The following is a 14,333-nucleotide window of genomic DNA, read 5'->3' as shown; positions in this document are numbered from 1 at the left end:
AGTGAAGCACCTTCCTGAGTTTGAGCCATAAAAAAAACTTCCAAATGACCAGGAACAATCCCTAGGACAGACCTATATGAGGGACCCTAGGCTCTGATACCACTTGTTGGAAGTGGAAAACACTCTGAGAGGGGGGGGGTGAATCAGAGTGTGACAAATTTTAATGAGTTATACTTTTATGGACCTTGACAATTTTAATTCACTGTGTGCACAGATGGCTGAGACTTAACACATTGTTGAAACACATTAATGCAGTATGAAATATACCATTGAACCAACTAAAACATTTGATTCAGACCTTGTTTTAAAACAATGGTATTAAAATATTACACAAACTTGAAACATTAAAACAGTTCTTTCAATATTGCATTACATAAATCCAACTAAACAGAGTATGAGATAAAGAGGACCTAAAATATGATGTATCAGAGCATACACTAGTAAAACAGAATGAAACACGACAATGCACATAACACAATATTTTTCATGAGTGGAAAACCCTCTTGGGGTAGAAAAACCACTCGGAAGATCCCTTATATTGATTCAAAAAGAGCACCAACTCAGTTCACATGTTTTAGAAACCACAAGGCCTCAAGGAGCACCAACCCCTCTTCTTATCAATGAATATTTCAACTCGAGCTTACAACCACTGGTGATTTTATGCATGCATTTTATTCTTGCAGTCACAAAACCATCAGGGATTGAAGCGAGAATATTTTACCAGTCTGTACATATGAATAATTTTGCAACAATATTCTTCAAGGATAAAATTAACACTATCCAATCACTGACAAAAATCTAGTTTCAAATCATTAAAGCCTCATATGCTCTGAACAATATGGTTTCGAAAAACCCTGAACAATATGGTTTCACATCAACAAAGTTTCATATACTCTGTAACAAAAACAGAGTATTGATTCTTAAGAAACCCCTTGGCTGTGACTGGTAATCTACTGCACTGTTTAAAAATGTTATCACTTTCTTCACACTTGTCTCACTGTATCTCACTGTTTTTCACACATCATCTGTTCTGAGAATCAAACGTTTTATATATGCCAAAAACAACAGACAAGTCTTCATAAGAAACTCACGAAGTAGTTTGCAAAACCCACGTTAGGGTTGAGAGAAAGAAACTGTTTTACGGTACACAGTTACAGCAACTGTTTTCCTTTCATTTTAAATAAACAACTCTTCTTCAACTAACAGAAGATAAACAACAATAACTCTTTCATTCTTTTTCATTTCCAAAATAAAACCGGAATGAACAAAACATTTACCATAACTGATTCGAAAAATCACCAGAGAGTAACAAGTTTTCTCCATTTCGTCCATTAATTTGCTCTTGTACAAAATAAAGTTATAGAGAATACCTGTCATTGAAGACCATAAAAAAAACTGTAGAAAAGCGACGGCCGAATCCACATAATCTTCATTTTATGCCAACGAACAGAGTCAAAAATACTATCAATCGAAAGCTTGCACTGGACTGGTAAACATATCAAAAACCCATATGCAGATTTCAAGGAAACGTTCCACATTTTCCGCATAATATACAGTGATAGCTAGGGTTTGAAGAATGTAGAGATGAAATGCGAACAATCAAACTTCTTTTCCAAGCTTAACCAAGACTGAGCATCCGTAACAAATGAAAAAGAAACTTATTTGAAGTCCACATTACGTTGCCCACCACGTGGATCATTATTTCCAAGACATAAGTGCTTAGTCAAATAACATGTGCATTTATCCTTTACTGCCACGCAACCATCCATATTGCCCGATGGGAGTCAAAAACTTAACCATGATTAGGAATTAGCCATTACGTATACTTTTTGGCATCAAGGTCAAATCAGGGTCAACACAGACAACAATCCAGCTACACTTACATGAATTTAGTAAAAGTGGAAATCTGAGAATTACATGAATTTAGTAAAAGTGGAAATCTGAGAATTTAAGGTAAAAAAATAGAAAAACTAAAAACATGTGATTTCTTTAAAAAATGGGTAAAATTTTGAATTTTAAAAAATCATAAAAAATTGTAGAAAAAGACATAAATTACCTTTTTTTAGAACTTAAGGGCATTTCCATAGCATAGAAATATAGAAAGTAAATAAAATAAGTTTAACCCATTAATTGTAGAAAATAGATTTTTGTTGTTTATATTCATATTGTTGATTATAGGCAAATATTTAGTTAACTTTTTAAAGGTAGACACCAAATACACCAATTAGTTTTCCAAGTATGAGATCAAAAAGTAGCTGAGATCAAAAGTTATAAGGGGGCAATCCAGCTATTGGTCAGCATTTAGTTAAAGTGCAAGCCATTTTGAAGTGATCCAAGACTTTCATTGTGATTGAGACAAGGAGTTTTCTAGGGATAGTTCAATATTTGAGAAAGCTTATCAAATCATATTCCACAGTTAAACAATCGGTCCTTCCCCCGAGATAGAAGTGGTCATGGGCTCAGATACCTTAGTATGGTGCCTATAATCAAACACGGCCCCTTTATATTCCCTGATGGCAATTGATAAGTCTTTTATATGAGGCAGAATTCATCACTGGTTTTGGCAATACCTATGATTATGTGTTGGAGGTTGTTTTATTATAAGTATGTAAGCTTGTTTGTTGTCATTCTATCTATATATATTATTGTAGACACCTAAAACTTGTGCAATTATTCATTTAATCATCATGTATTTGCCTATTAATTAGACTAAGGTTTAATTAATATCCCTATTCCTCCAATCAACCTATTAATCAAATTAAAGATTTGATTAAAATCATTTTCTTCTAGCCTAACCTATTAATTAAACTAAGGTTTGATTAAGTACCCTTTAGCCATTTAATTGAATAAATCTTATTTATTTAATTAAACCCCCATTTTCCCATTTTAATTGAATTTACATTTGATTAAATCCTTTTGCATTTAAATAAATCATTATTTATTTGTGAATAGTCCCCCCACTTGCAAAATCCTACAAATGCAAGTTGCACCCCTTTTGGCTAAAATAAATCTTTTATTTTATCTAAAAATGTCTATTTCCCTCCACTTGCATTCTCCTACATTTTCCATTAGCATGTTAATATTCTTCTAGAACCCCTCATTATCCTAATTAATCCAAAGTCTAACCAATGTTAGTATTTATTCAAATTAAAAATACTACACATCTACCCAAACCCACATGTAACTCCACGTCACTTCACATGTCCACATCACATTTGACCAAGGGGTTCTCACACGTGTGAATGCTCTTCCCCATAGAGCCACCCTACTCTTTCCCCTTTTGGCCCGTGTGTCATAAACTCTCTTCCACTAGCCCTTACACCTTTCCACAAGTGTTTCCACTTGTCACCTCTTGGACTTCCCAAGATTTGCTCACACGTGTGAGCACATTTACCCTTGCACCCACTTCTCCTTGTGACACTTATCACAAGACTAAGCCTTTAAACCTGGGACCACATTCCCTTTCAATCTTAGCCCTTGATCAATCTTCAATCTTGACCGTCATTTTTCAAGCCTCCAACTCTATAAATTGAGCCTTTATCCATCAATCAAAATGAGAGACTTTTGATCATAGCCTTATAATGTCTTTTTGATTCGAGATTCATCATCTTGTGCATCAAATTTCTAGTCATTTTGTAGGTTATCAAGGAGCTCAATTTATCATCTTCAAGCACTTAGATCATCTTAGTTGCATGCTGGTTTAGCTTTCATCATGTTGATAGTATCATGCTAACCCCATTTTCATGCTAGCTTAATTCATAGCCATTGTATATCAATCTCATAACAATCTCCGTGTTAGTTTAATTAGCACACCTAAGCTTTCAATTTGGAATCAATCTTAGTCTTGTATCTTGCATTTTATCTTTTCATATCATTTGATCATCTAGCCAGGATCTTAGTTGCATTCATTTTGATCTTGGCATATCCTTCAATCTCATTCTTTAGGTTGACATCTAAAAGATCAAGTGCTCTTCCAAGTGAGAGCCACCTTGAATCTTGAAGATCCTTGGAGATAGAGGAACATGAGACATGCTTGGGGTTCTTGATTTTGAAGCTAACTTAGTTTAGTTTCTATTTTGATTTTTAACTCTAACATAATATTTCATGTGTGTTTTTGATGTTGTTTGATTCTCTTTTGCAGATTCCACACTTATCAACACACAATTATATATGTTTTTGGACGTTTAGTGTCGTGATAGAAACACTTTGTTGGTGAGGTGGCCACCAAGGTTCAAACCCCTGCTAGGCCATTGAGTTCACAAGCCTCCTGCCTTCGTTGGGTCGTTGAGCTCGCGAGTTTGAACAAGTGAAGTGTGGGGAATGATGACCCCCCCAAAATGGGCTCGTGGGAAGAGATCCTCTATAAGTGGTCTTTATGGGGTCAGACCAAGCTAAAAACCCGAGTTTCCTCCATCAAAAATATATATATATTATATTAAAAATTAAATATGTATATTATAAATTTTACATTATTTTTAATTTATAGTTTATTATATAACTATTAATATATATTCATATTCTATAATAGTACATAATAGTATTAATTTTAAAGCTAGTGTACAATATTAATTATATACTTGTTTGCAGCAAAATCCAAGGGTGGGGTGTGTAGAGAGCTTGAGTCGTATTCAAGCAGCAATTTAGAGCAGATTTGACAGTTGCTTTGACACTATTTCATATGCCCCACACGATTTAGGATGATTGAGGCCCTTTCAAATTCGATTGTTGACCAGCATTGCTCCTCCCCCACTCTTTTATTTAGGGATTTTAAGAGGTTGAAAAGAAAAACTAAGGGACATAATAGAAAACTGTTTCAATGTTGATTCCATATTTACTCTGATTCCATCTCAAATCGGCTCTATTTCTAAGCAATTCAGTAATTTCACGAGTTTTTCTAGGGTTTGGCAAGTTTTTACAATGATTTTTTTCATTTTTTTGTCATTTTTGGGGGGTTTAAAACATGATTTTAACACGATTGAAAAAAAAAATGTTGAAAATTGGGTCAACAATAGGTCAACGTTTTCATGAATCGAGATATTTTTAGGGAATAAATCAACTGACTCCAAAATTCAGGATTAATGGGATATAATTGCAATTTTTTGCAAACTATTGTTTATTTGGCTTCACTACTCCATGTTCCATGCTTCAAACTCCTACACCAAAACAAACTATCATTGAATTCTGTAAATCAATTATTCATATATGTCGTACTAGGAAAATATTATGTCTTGCACTAACAAAGTCCCTGGACCTTCCCATTCAGATGCCATGGTGCTATAAACGAAACCCAAAAATATTCCAAGAGCCTTCAGCATTCACACGAATGCCTACAGGTATAGTGGATTCTTCATAGCAATACTAACATGCAATGTGAGGCGCCTCTCTAAGAATGCCCTATATTTCCAATTTAGCATACTTTCCATGATCATTACTTGAATGTTCACCATGGAGAAATCTTTTACGTTCAGAACCAATATAGGTTGCTTGCCATCCTAATTCCCCCAAACAAGGCAATGACTTCTATCTTGTTGATGCAACCTTGGGGAATCGTGATAGAATAGGCACCCAGAAAGATGGTATTATGAACTCAAACATAAAATCTGCCCCAGCCTTTCCATGGTTTGCCTTGAGGGGCCTGTCAAAATTGAACTTGTCAACATCCTTGGGGAATAACTCATCATGAATCGTTCTCATTTCGCACTTCAAACTCATTATGCCAAGCACAGAAATAATATCATTCCATCTATAAACAAATTGATAATAGTAGCCTCAATGAGGATTAAAAAACAATATTTACTAATATACTGATGCACATAAGATAGATACAACATGCCTCATGCAATCAGATTCGATTATCTTGGATAGGGATATAATTACAAACAATGTGAGCACATCAGATCTTTGACCCTCTGAATCGGCAACTTAGATGGTATGCCTACCTCTTCTCCACATGGTGCACCATAATATGCCAAGACATGCAAAATGAACAAGGAATTGACATAAAACTTCTCATCATGGTTCCATGCCATTTGTGTGTTCTGTATTATTTCATTAACAAGTACTTGTTATGTAGCCAGGGATATGATATTATAGCATATTTAAGTGGATGGAGATGCTGATATGTGACGCACATTCATTAAGTTAGTTATATTGGGTCATGTAGACAGCTTGTGTAATCAAATAATATAAGTGATGAGTAGACCTTATTGGAATTAACCCACCATTATGTTATTAGGTGGTCTATATATGGGAGGTAATTAACATTTTAAGGATATGTGTTGAGTATAATGTTTTGTTTGGGATCTCTTGGAGATATACTGTGGAGTGGCTTTTTCCATGAGTACTGTAAGGTGTTACCCTATCTCAAGGCTTTATACTGTTTTTGTATATATGGGACATTTAGGCATCTTGGCCCAAAAGCATCTCGTGCAGGGTGTTATCTATCTTCTACCTATCTTTTTGCCATTATTTTATTGTGGATCTTATCAGTAGCTTCATCAAACTTTATGCCTTTGATCCCAACCAAAATTGGGAATCTATTTGCTTGCAATTGCACAATGGCTTCATGCCGATCAACACACACGCTGCCCAATCCCGTGGCTTTGTGATATCACCAACAACCACATTGTGACTTCTTGTTCTGCTATTAACCAAGTTTTCCACCTCTTCCTTGAATTTCTGCAATGAAACAATGTGTTTGATAGATCTATGCAGCAATCCATGGCATTCTCCAACATCTCATTGCATGGCAGGGTAGTGTGCTGAAAATTTGTCTTTGGATTGACTGGGATCTGCACATCCTCCAAGTAAATCACGCTGTTATGGAACTGGCTGATGATGAATCTGACTAAATCCTCCACCTAACCAAAGTATGGGAGTTTTCTCAGCATCAAAACCTCCCATCTTAAGCAGGATCAACCTGTGTTCACTCAATTCCCATTTTTCCAAATCTCGATCAGGGTTTCTGATGACGTTCACAATGCCAACTGTAATTTCTTATCCTCCAATGTTTCTTGTAAGCTTGAGGATTGAATTAATAAGCGTGGATTATTTCTTGTAAAGAAGAGTTTAGGAGTTCTCTCAGATTATAACTATAAGTAATTGATGTTGCATTCACCGATTGCTCAAGGTGGTTAAGAGCAATCACTTTCAACATCTAGCCAAATTTCAAATTAAAAAATGCACAGAAAATATCACTTTTTCATCAATGGATCCTCCACCAACCAGAACTCAAATAATTGCGTGGAGCGATTCACTGCCTTGAGAAAACAAACCAACATGTATACATATTTGAAGAAACTTGCTACACCTAGCACTTGGTTATTTCTCAAGATATTAAAAAAAATTTCAACAAGCCCAGTCTGTGCAGATCAAAACAGATAGGACAGCGAATAAGGCCACAGCTGGAGAAGACATAATTTTCAAAGAGCTTGTTATAATATAGTTGCCAGGACAAGTCCACCACTACTGGTACAGGAGATAGGGACAGGTATCAGAATGCATTTTCTTAATGGAAGACCGGTACTCGGAGACAACGAAAATCAAAAACATTTAAATATTTAAATTTAGATGAAAAAAATACTTACTAAAATGTTTAAAAATCAAAATAGCTAAAATCTTAATATTTGAACTTGAAGTACACAAGTCAGAAAATAGATGGCAAAGAAGAATTCAAAAATCTTAATATTTCATAACGACATTGAGATGATGACAGTTATGAATTAAAAGAGGCATATCATCAAAGTTTGGAGCTCTGGTAATGAATCAGAATGTTTTGAACAGCGGCAAATATATGAAAAAGTCAAGCAGCAAAAGTGAAAAACTTAAAACCCTAAAATTTTAAAACATTATTCGATTTGTTTCAACTAGAACTAATGTAATACTGTTTTAAAATTTAGGGTTTAATTTTTTTGAAAAACTTCACTGCTTTTCTTGGGAGAAGTGTGCAACAGGTGACGATGGTCCTAGGGGATATCAGGAGACATCTCCATACACATCTTCAATAACAGAGATGGGCCCAAGAGTCCGGAGATGCATCTCACTGTAACTATGTCTTTAAATCAACAAGCCCCAACAGCTAGATTGCAGTATCTGTACACCCAAGAAGGATGCACCCAGTAGCTATTATACCACAAACTGGGATAGAGGGAAAAAAGTCTGTCTTATCTCAAAGTTCAAACATAATGTATTTCTTCTAAAAAATAACAAGCCTTATTGCCACACCCACTGCTGCATTACCAGCACTGAATGAAGACAATGAGAGCTCGAGCCACTGCTGCCTCAAGCAATTTAAATGCCTACCAAATCCAATGATTCTTGTAGGCACAACCTGCCAATACTAGACCTAGTTGATTTTTACTTCAGCTAATAGCAATTCCGTCAACTATTCCATGTTCCATGCTTCAAACTCCTACACCAAACAAAACTATCATTGCATTCTGTAAGCCAGTTATTCACGTATGTTATACTATGAAAATATTATGTCTTACACTAATTAAGTGCCTAGACCTTCCCATTCAGATGCCATGGTGCTACAAAGTTATAAACGATGCCTAAAATATCTAAAGAGCCTCCAGCATTCACTAGAATGCCTATATAAATAGTAATTTCTCCATTGCGATACTGGCATGCAATGTAAGATGGCTCTCTATGAATGCCCTATATTTCCAATTTGGCATACTTTCCATGATAATTACTTGAATGATCAGCACGGAGAAATCTTTTACTTTCAGAACCAATATGTATAGGTTGCCAGCCATCTTGATTCCCCAAAACAAGGCAATGGCTTCTTCTTGTTGATGCAAGTTGCAACCTTGGGGGATCGTGATAGAAGAGGCACCCAGAAGGATGGTATTATGAGCTCAAACATGGATCCAGCCCCAGCCTTTCCATGGTTTGCCTTGAGGGGCCTGTCGAAATTGAACTTGTTAACATCCTTGGGGAATGACCCATCATGATTAAAATTTCATTTTGCACTTCAGACTCATTTTAATCTGCTTATTATCCTAAGCACAGAAATTATATGATTCCATCTATAAACAAATTGATAATTGTAGCCTGGATGAGGATATTAAGTTAACATAATATTTAGTAATATACTAATACACATAAGATAGCTACAACATTTATCATGCAGTCAGATTCAACTATGTTGGATGGAAATATGATTACAAACAATGTGAGCACATGGTTTGAAAAATTGGAAGTAAAGCACCGCTTTGTTATAGATAAAGTTCTGTTTAATTTTAGAATTTTTTTTCACAAAGCATAGATATCAAAGTGGTTTGGGCATTTCACAAAACCATAATTCCAATATTAGTTCCATGGTTAATTGAAAATGTCCTTATTGTCTCAATGCAACAAGCTATGATAAATTGCATTCTGTGTACTGTTAATCCTCCACGAAATGATGTACTTCTTGAAATAGCCTTATAAAGCATGTAATCAAATTGGCCTCCACAGACTGAAATTCGACGTACACTTCTTTTACACTGCATATACAGCAGAAAGGTGTTTATTACCCTGAATCTGAAGTACAATAAGTGTATCTTAATTCAGGTTGCCTTCACAGATATATAACATGTCCTATGCTTATATCTCCTTCATAATAGTCTCTAAATAATAATTATACTAAAGTACATATAAAGTACATACATGAGCAACTTACAACAGAAGATGTGTCAGGCCAAGTGGTCCTAAGGCTTTAGTTACTACTTACTAGTAGTGCAGAACATAATTTTCCGCACAAACATTATTACTTTTTGAAAAATTCTCATTCAAATACACAAAGTATAAGTTCGTGAACCTGTAGTCTGGGATATAAACCTCAGCTTGCCTAATTTACAAGAACACAATTAATCAGGACAAGCTATATTTTTGTACTAATATCTGTTATCCACAGCTTTTTGTTTACTGATAAACTATTTTACAATATACAACCATGCACTGCCAAATCTGATTGGTGGTATGCTATGTCAAAGGCATGTAGTATTCTTTATCCAATTTAAATGAAGGGATAAATCATCCTCCTGTCCAAAAAAGGCATGATTTTCTAGATGTATATTCCATATCAAGCACCAGTCTCATTCATTACAGTCCGCAAAGTCAACAGCATCCATAAATCAGGGGAGCATCATTTAAATCCAGCGTATTCTTGACTGCCCAATAAAACTGCAGCCATGTTGTCCCTTCCAAATCAGGCAAAAGTGAGCAGCCTGATCCTCCAAAGAAAGTTGGTGTCGGACTTGTTGAGCATCCAGCTGCTCTCACCAAATCCAGCACTGAAGCAGTTGTCAATTTTTGGGGGAAATTGAAAGCAAGATTGTCCACATGGTGCTCATAGATTTTTCCTTCCTTGTCTAATTTATATTTTGATGTTCCATCAAACCTGCCTTGTGCTTCCCAAGGGACCCTGGGGATCCCCTTCACAGTCCACCGTACGAGAATAACACCATCAGAGGGTTGCCAAACCCTAACAATGTCCACCCAAATTGCCCTGAAAAATATCCGACCATGGAACCGCAATGCCCGGAAGATAAGCTTGTAATTCTCAATACCATGAAATGAATTCAACGGATCTGTGAATGTTATGTCATCTCTGCATACATAATATCAAAAATGGGATCTGTGAATGTTATGTCATCTATACATAAATAATAAAAGAAATTGTAAAGCCCAAAACCCATCTAAATGTCCTTTTAACTCCATATAACCAATAGAAAACCCATTTTAACCCAATCTAGCCAATTCAAATCCCTATTTACCCCACATCAGAAGATAAAACTCCAAACCATTTTATCCATTTAGTTCTCTAAAAATTCAAATTTTAAAGCATGATCTGAGTATTTTACATAATATCAAAGTGAAAACCATATTTAAGTTGTAATCCCACATAACCAATTCAAAACCCTTTTATCTCCACATAACCAATAGGAAACCCCTTTTATCCCTAAATAACCAATTCAAAATCCTTTTAGCCCCACATAAACAGATCAACCTCCAAACCATGTTATTCATTGAGCTCTACAGAAAATCAAACTTCAAATCAGGGTCTTTAAATATTGCCTTATACAAAATAAAACCTTTTAACACCACATAACAAAATCAAAAGTCCTTTCAATTTCAACACTTCTAATTTCAACACAAATTACCACTTCAAAAACCCTTTCAACTGTACATCACCAATTCTAAAATACCCTTTTAACCCCACATAACCACTTCAAAATCTTTACAAATTCACATTCTCATATCAAAACCCTTTTTAACTCCACCTTACCACTTTGAAAGCACTTTCAAGCCCACGTTATCCTTACATAGCTAATTTAACCCCAACCCATGATATTTTTGAGTTCTGTCTATGTTCCCAGGTACTGCGCCCAGGTCTTGGTACAGGTACAGTCCAGGTATGACCCTGGATATGGCCAGGGTATTGCTTGGGCACCCGGGTTCACTGTGGGTCCTTCTGTGAAGGTCAGCAAACACGGGTGCCCAGGCAGTACCCAGGGCTGTACCCAAACATAGTTTGATACATTAAAACTTCAATTTTACTCTTTATCATTTTGAAAATGCCATTTTCTTTATCCATCCAATCCCAGCTATATCATTTTATATCAGAATATGCCAGCAATCAGGCAATTAAATATCACTTCAGTTGTATTTGTGAGCTGTAATAGTGAACACAGGGTTAGTAAACTTAATATCAGCATTAACAAGATTAATTTTAGTTGATTTACATTATGATTATTCATATAAAGAAACTGTTTGTTTATGTTTTGTGAAATCACTTTACTTGTATTGTTAATAATTTGGCATTTTGTCAAAATGTTTGCAATATGAAATTGAACTTGACACAGGGAATGGGAGTGGCATTCCAATTGATTGTGGTTCAAATGAAACTGAAACAAATGTTGATGTTGACCTTGATGCTTCTGATGAAGAAGAATATGAATATTAAATATCTATTGCAATTTGAATTTTCATTGTGTAATGACATTTTGAGACTTCAGTGTTTAATGAAATTGAACCCAAGGAAAAAAAGAGTTGTCATACCGGCTTACCAGCTTCCGGTTCCAGTACCCACACCCATACCCAAATCGGCAACTTAGAGTTCTGTCAAATTTTGAAAGTAGTGAGGAAAATGAAAGGGATCGGTGAATGCTGTCTCATCTCTGCATGCAAAATATCAAAACTGAAAATCCCTTCTAAAGGCAAGGCTACAGCTGTGATAAATTTCCCATTTCGCAGTGCCATGCACCATTAGAACTCTAAAAACTGTTGAACGAATATCTACATCTTGAAATGACGAGCGACTATTGTTTAAGAAAATGTTTTCAAGGGAAAAAAGGAATGGTGGGGGCTGAAAATTTTCAGCAATGACTCCTAAAGTTTTGGTGCCAGATATCAGCTTATCCAATCATACATTTTTCTGTATTTTTAAAAATATACTAAAGTTCAGTACTGTTAATTTTTCTCAGTGGCAAGTGTTCAACAAATTTACATCATGTTCTCATGCGGCCGCTTAACTCTATTTTCTGCTTAAATATAAGCAGTTAAGTGTTCCCATGCAACTTAAAAATTGTTAAAAAAGGGATAATTGAGAATCTTTCCCTATTTTGGTGGAGCAGCTATTGTTTAGGAATTAGAAATAAGCTATGGAACAAAAGAGGGGCTGGAAATAAGCAGTGGCTGCTTATTAACAAAAACGCCACATGGCTCCACAATTTTCTTTCCCTCTTTTTTTTAAGATTTTATTTCTTTTCTTTTTCCAAATTTTAAGTGCACAAATTAGTATTAATGCTATTAGTACAAATTTAAGATGTTTTTCTTAAAAATAAGCAGCAAAGATAAATATTCATGGGGTCAGCTGCTTCACAAATAATCCCTAAAAATATTGAGCAGCGACTGCTAGCCAAAATAAGCTAAGCAGCCGCATGGGAACATGCCCTTAGTAGAATCATGGAACTTATGTCAGGCAAAAAGACTCTCATAAATATTTGAGTAGAAGAAATAGAGAAAATAGAGAAACGTGCCCTCCAGAAAATCATGAGGTATTCACATAAGCAATGCAGAAACCCTTTCTGCCTTATAAAACTAAAACCCACTTTCAAACCACAATCAAATTAAAACCCCTTTTCAGATCTATAAACAAATGCAACTTCCTTCGAGCAAATTTAAATATTTTAAGCCCGATTAAATGATATGAATCCATGAAATATGTAGAACTTACGCCTTCTCTGCATACATAATAGCAAAATTGAAATTCTTTTAAACCCCACGACCAATATGGAAACCCATTAAAACTTACAAGACCCAATTTGCCCATCTGAAAAAATCTACCCATAATCGATGCAATTTGTTGCACTCTTTAAAAATTCAATCTGCATTTGGGTTCTACAGAAATCCAATTCTCATTGGGTTGTGTAAAAAATAAAAACAAAACGAGCCCATAGTACATACCTGTATATGTCGTAGGTCAATTCCTTGGAAAAGAGCACAGGAAGCTCTTCTCTGAGTGTTCGAATAGCAGAGCCCAAATTGACATAATAATCATTTCTTTGCTTATCTTCGAGCTTTTGTTTTGGGGGTGGATTTGCCTGCACAGCAACCTCAAATGAAATAGAATCCAATGCAAGACTCCATGGTTGTTGCTTCGGTTGTACATTTATTTCTTTCTCTAGACCATGCATGAGTGGTCTCCTTGATTTATCCCTAAGAGCCAAATTAACATGAGAGCATCCATTTGGGGACCAGCTAAAAGCTTTAGGAACTGTACGAGATGTTGGCGTTTGGATCTTTGGCAAATCAGCAGTAGCAGGTATAAGAGAGGCCATTAAATTAAAGAACTGTTATTTTGTTCTTTTTTGTTTTCAGGCTTCTTCCATTAGTGAAGTACATGTGTGAATGGATTACAGCAAGATTTTTGAGAATCCAAGACACCCAATTAAGGTGATATAATGTAGTGGTACGTGGACAAACACTTCACCTCACCTGAAGGGATAAGTACGAAGTAGATAACTCGTTAGAGGGACGTGCGGCAAATACCACACGTGATTGACCATAAGCACAAGCATTATCCTTACCTTTGAAGTTTTGCCTCCCTGATCTAGGTATATACCAATACCTAGTGTTTAAAAGTTCTGTTGCAACTTCTAGGTTTTTAATCATTAATTTTTAAATCACATATTTATTATTAGTATAGGATAAATTATAGATAAGTTTTAAATTGATAAGGGAAAGGGAAAAAGGAGGGGAAGAGTCAACATATATTTTTTTTTAAATCTTACTTTTATTATTAGTAACAAGATAAATTTATAAGAAATTGTAGATAAGTTTAA

At 35.3% G+C, this 14,333-nt stretch overlaps 1 protein-coding gene across 1 annotated transcript; it reads right to left on the bottom strand.

Moving 5' to 3' along the window:
- Nucleotides 1-9,608: 9,608 nt before the first annotated feature.
- LOC131037561 (uncharacterized) lies at nt 9,609-13,965 on the bottom strand. Its single transcript, XM_057969760.2, has 2 exons — nt 13,456-13,965; nt 9,609-10,597 (listed from the first exon to the last, which is right to left on the bottom strand). Exons 1-2 carry the CDS (start codon nt 13,827-13,829, stop codon nt 10,105-10,107), a joined length of 867 nt encoding a protein of 288 aa, XP_057825743.2. The 5' UTR covers nt 13,830-13,965; the 3' UTR covers nt 9,609-10,104.
- Nucleotides 13,966-14,333: the final 368 nt, after the last annotated feature.

This window comes from Cryptomeria japonica, chromosome 8 (assembly GCF_030272615.1).
Source record: "Cryptomeria japonica chromosome 8, Sugi_1.0, whole genome shotgun sequence".
Lineage (NCBI taxonomy): Eukaryota > Viridiplantae > Streptophyta > Pinopsida > Cupressales > Cupressaceae > Cryptomeria > Cryptomeria japonica.
The sequence above is the reverse complement of the archived record's forward strand: the minus strand, read 5'-3'. Positions and strand labels throughout refer to the sequence as shown.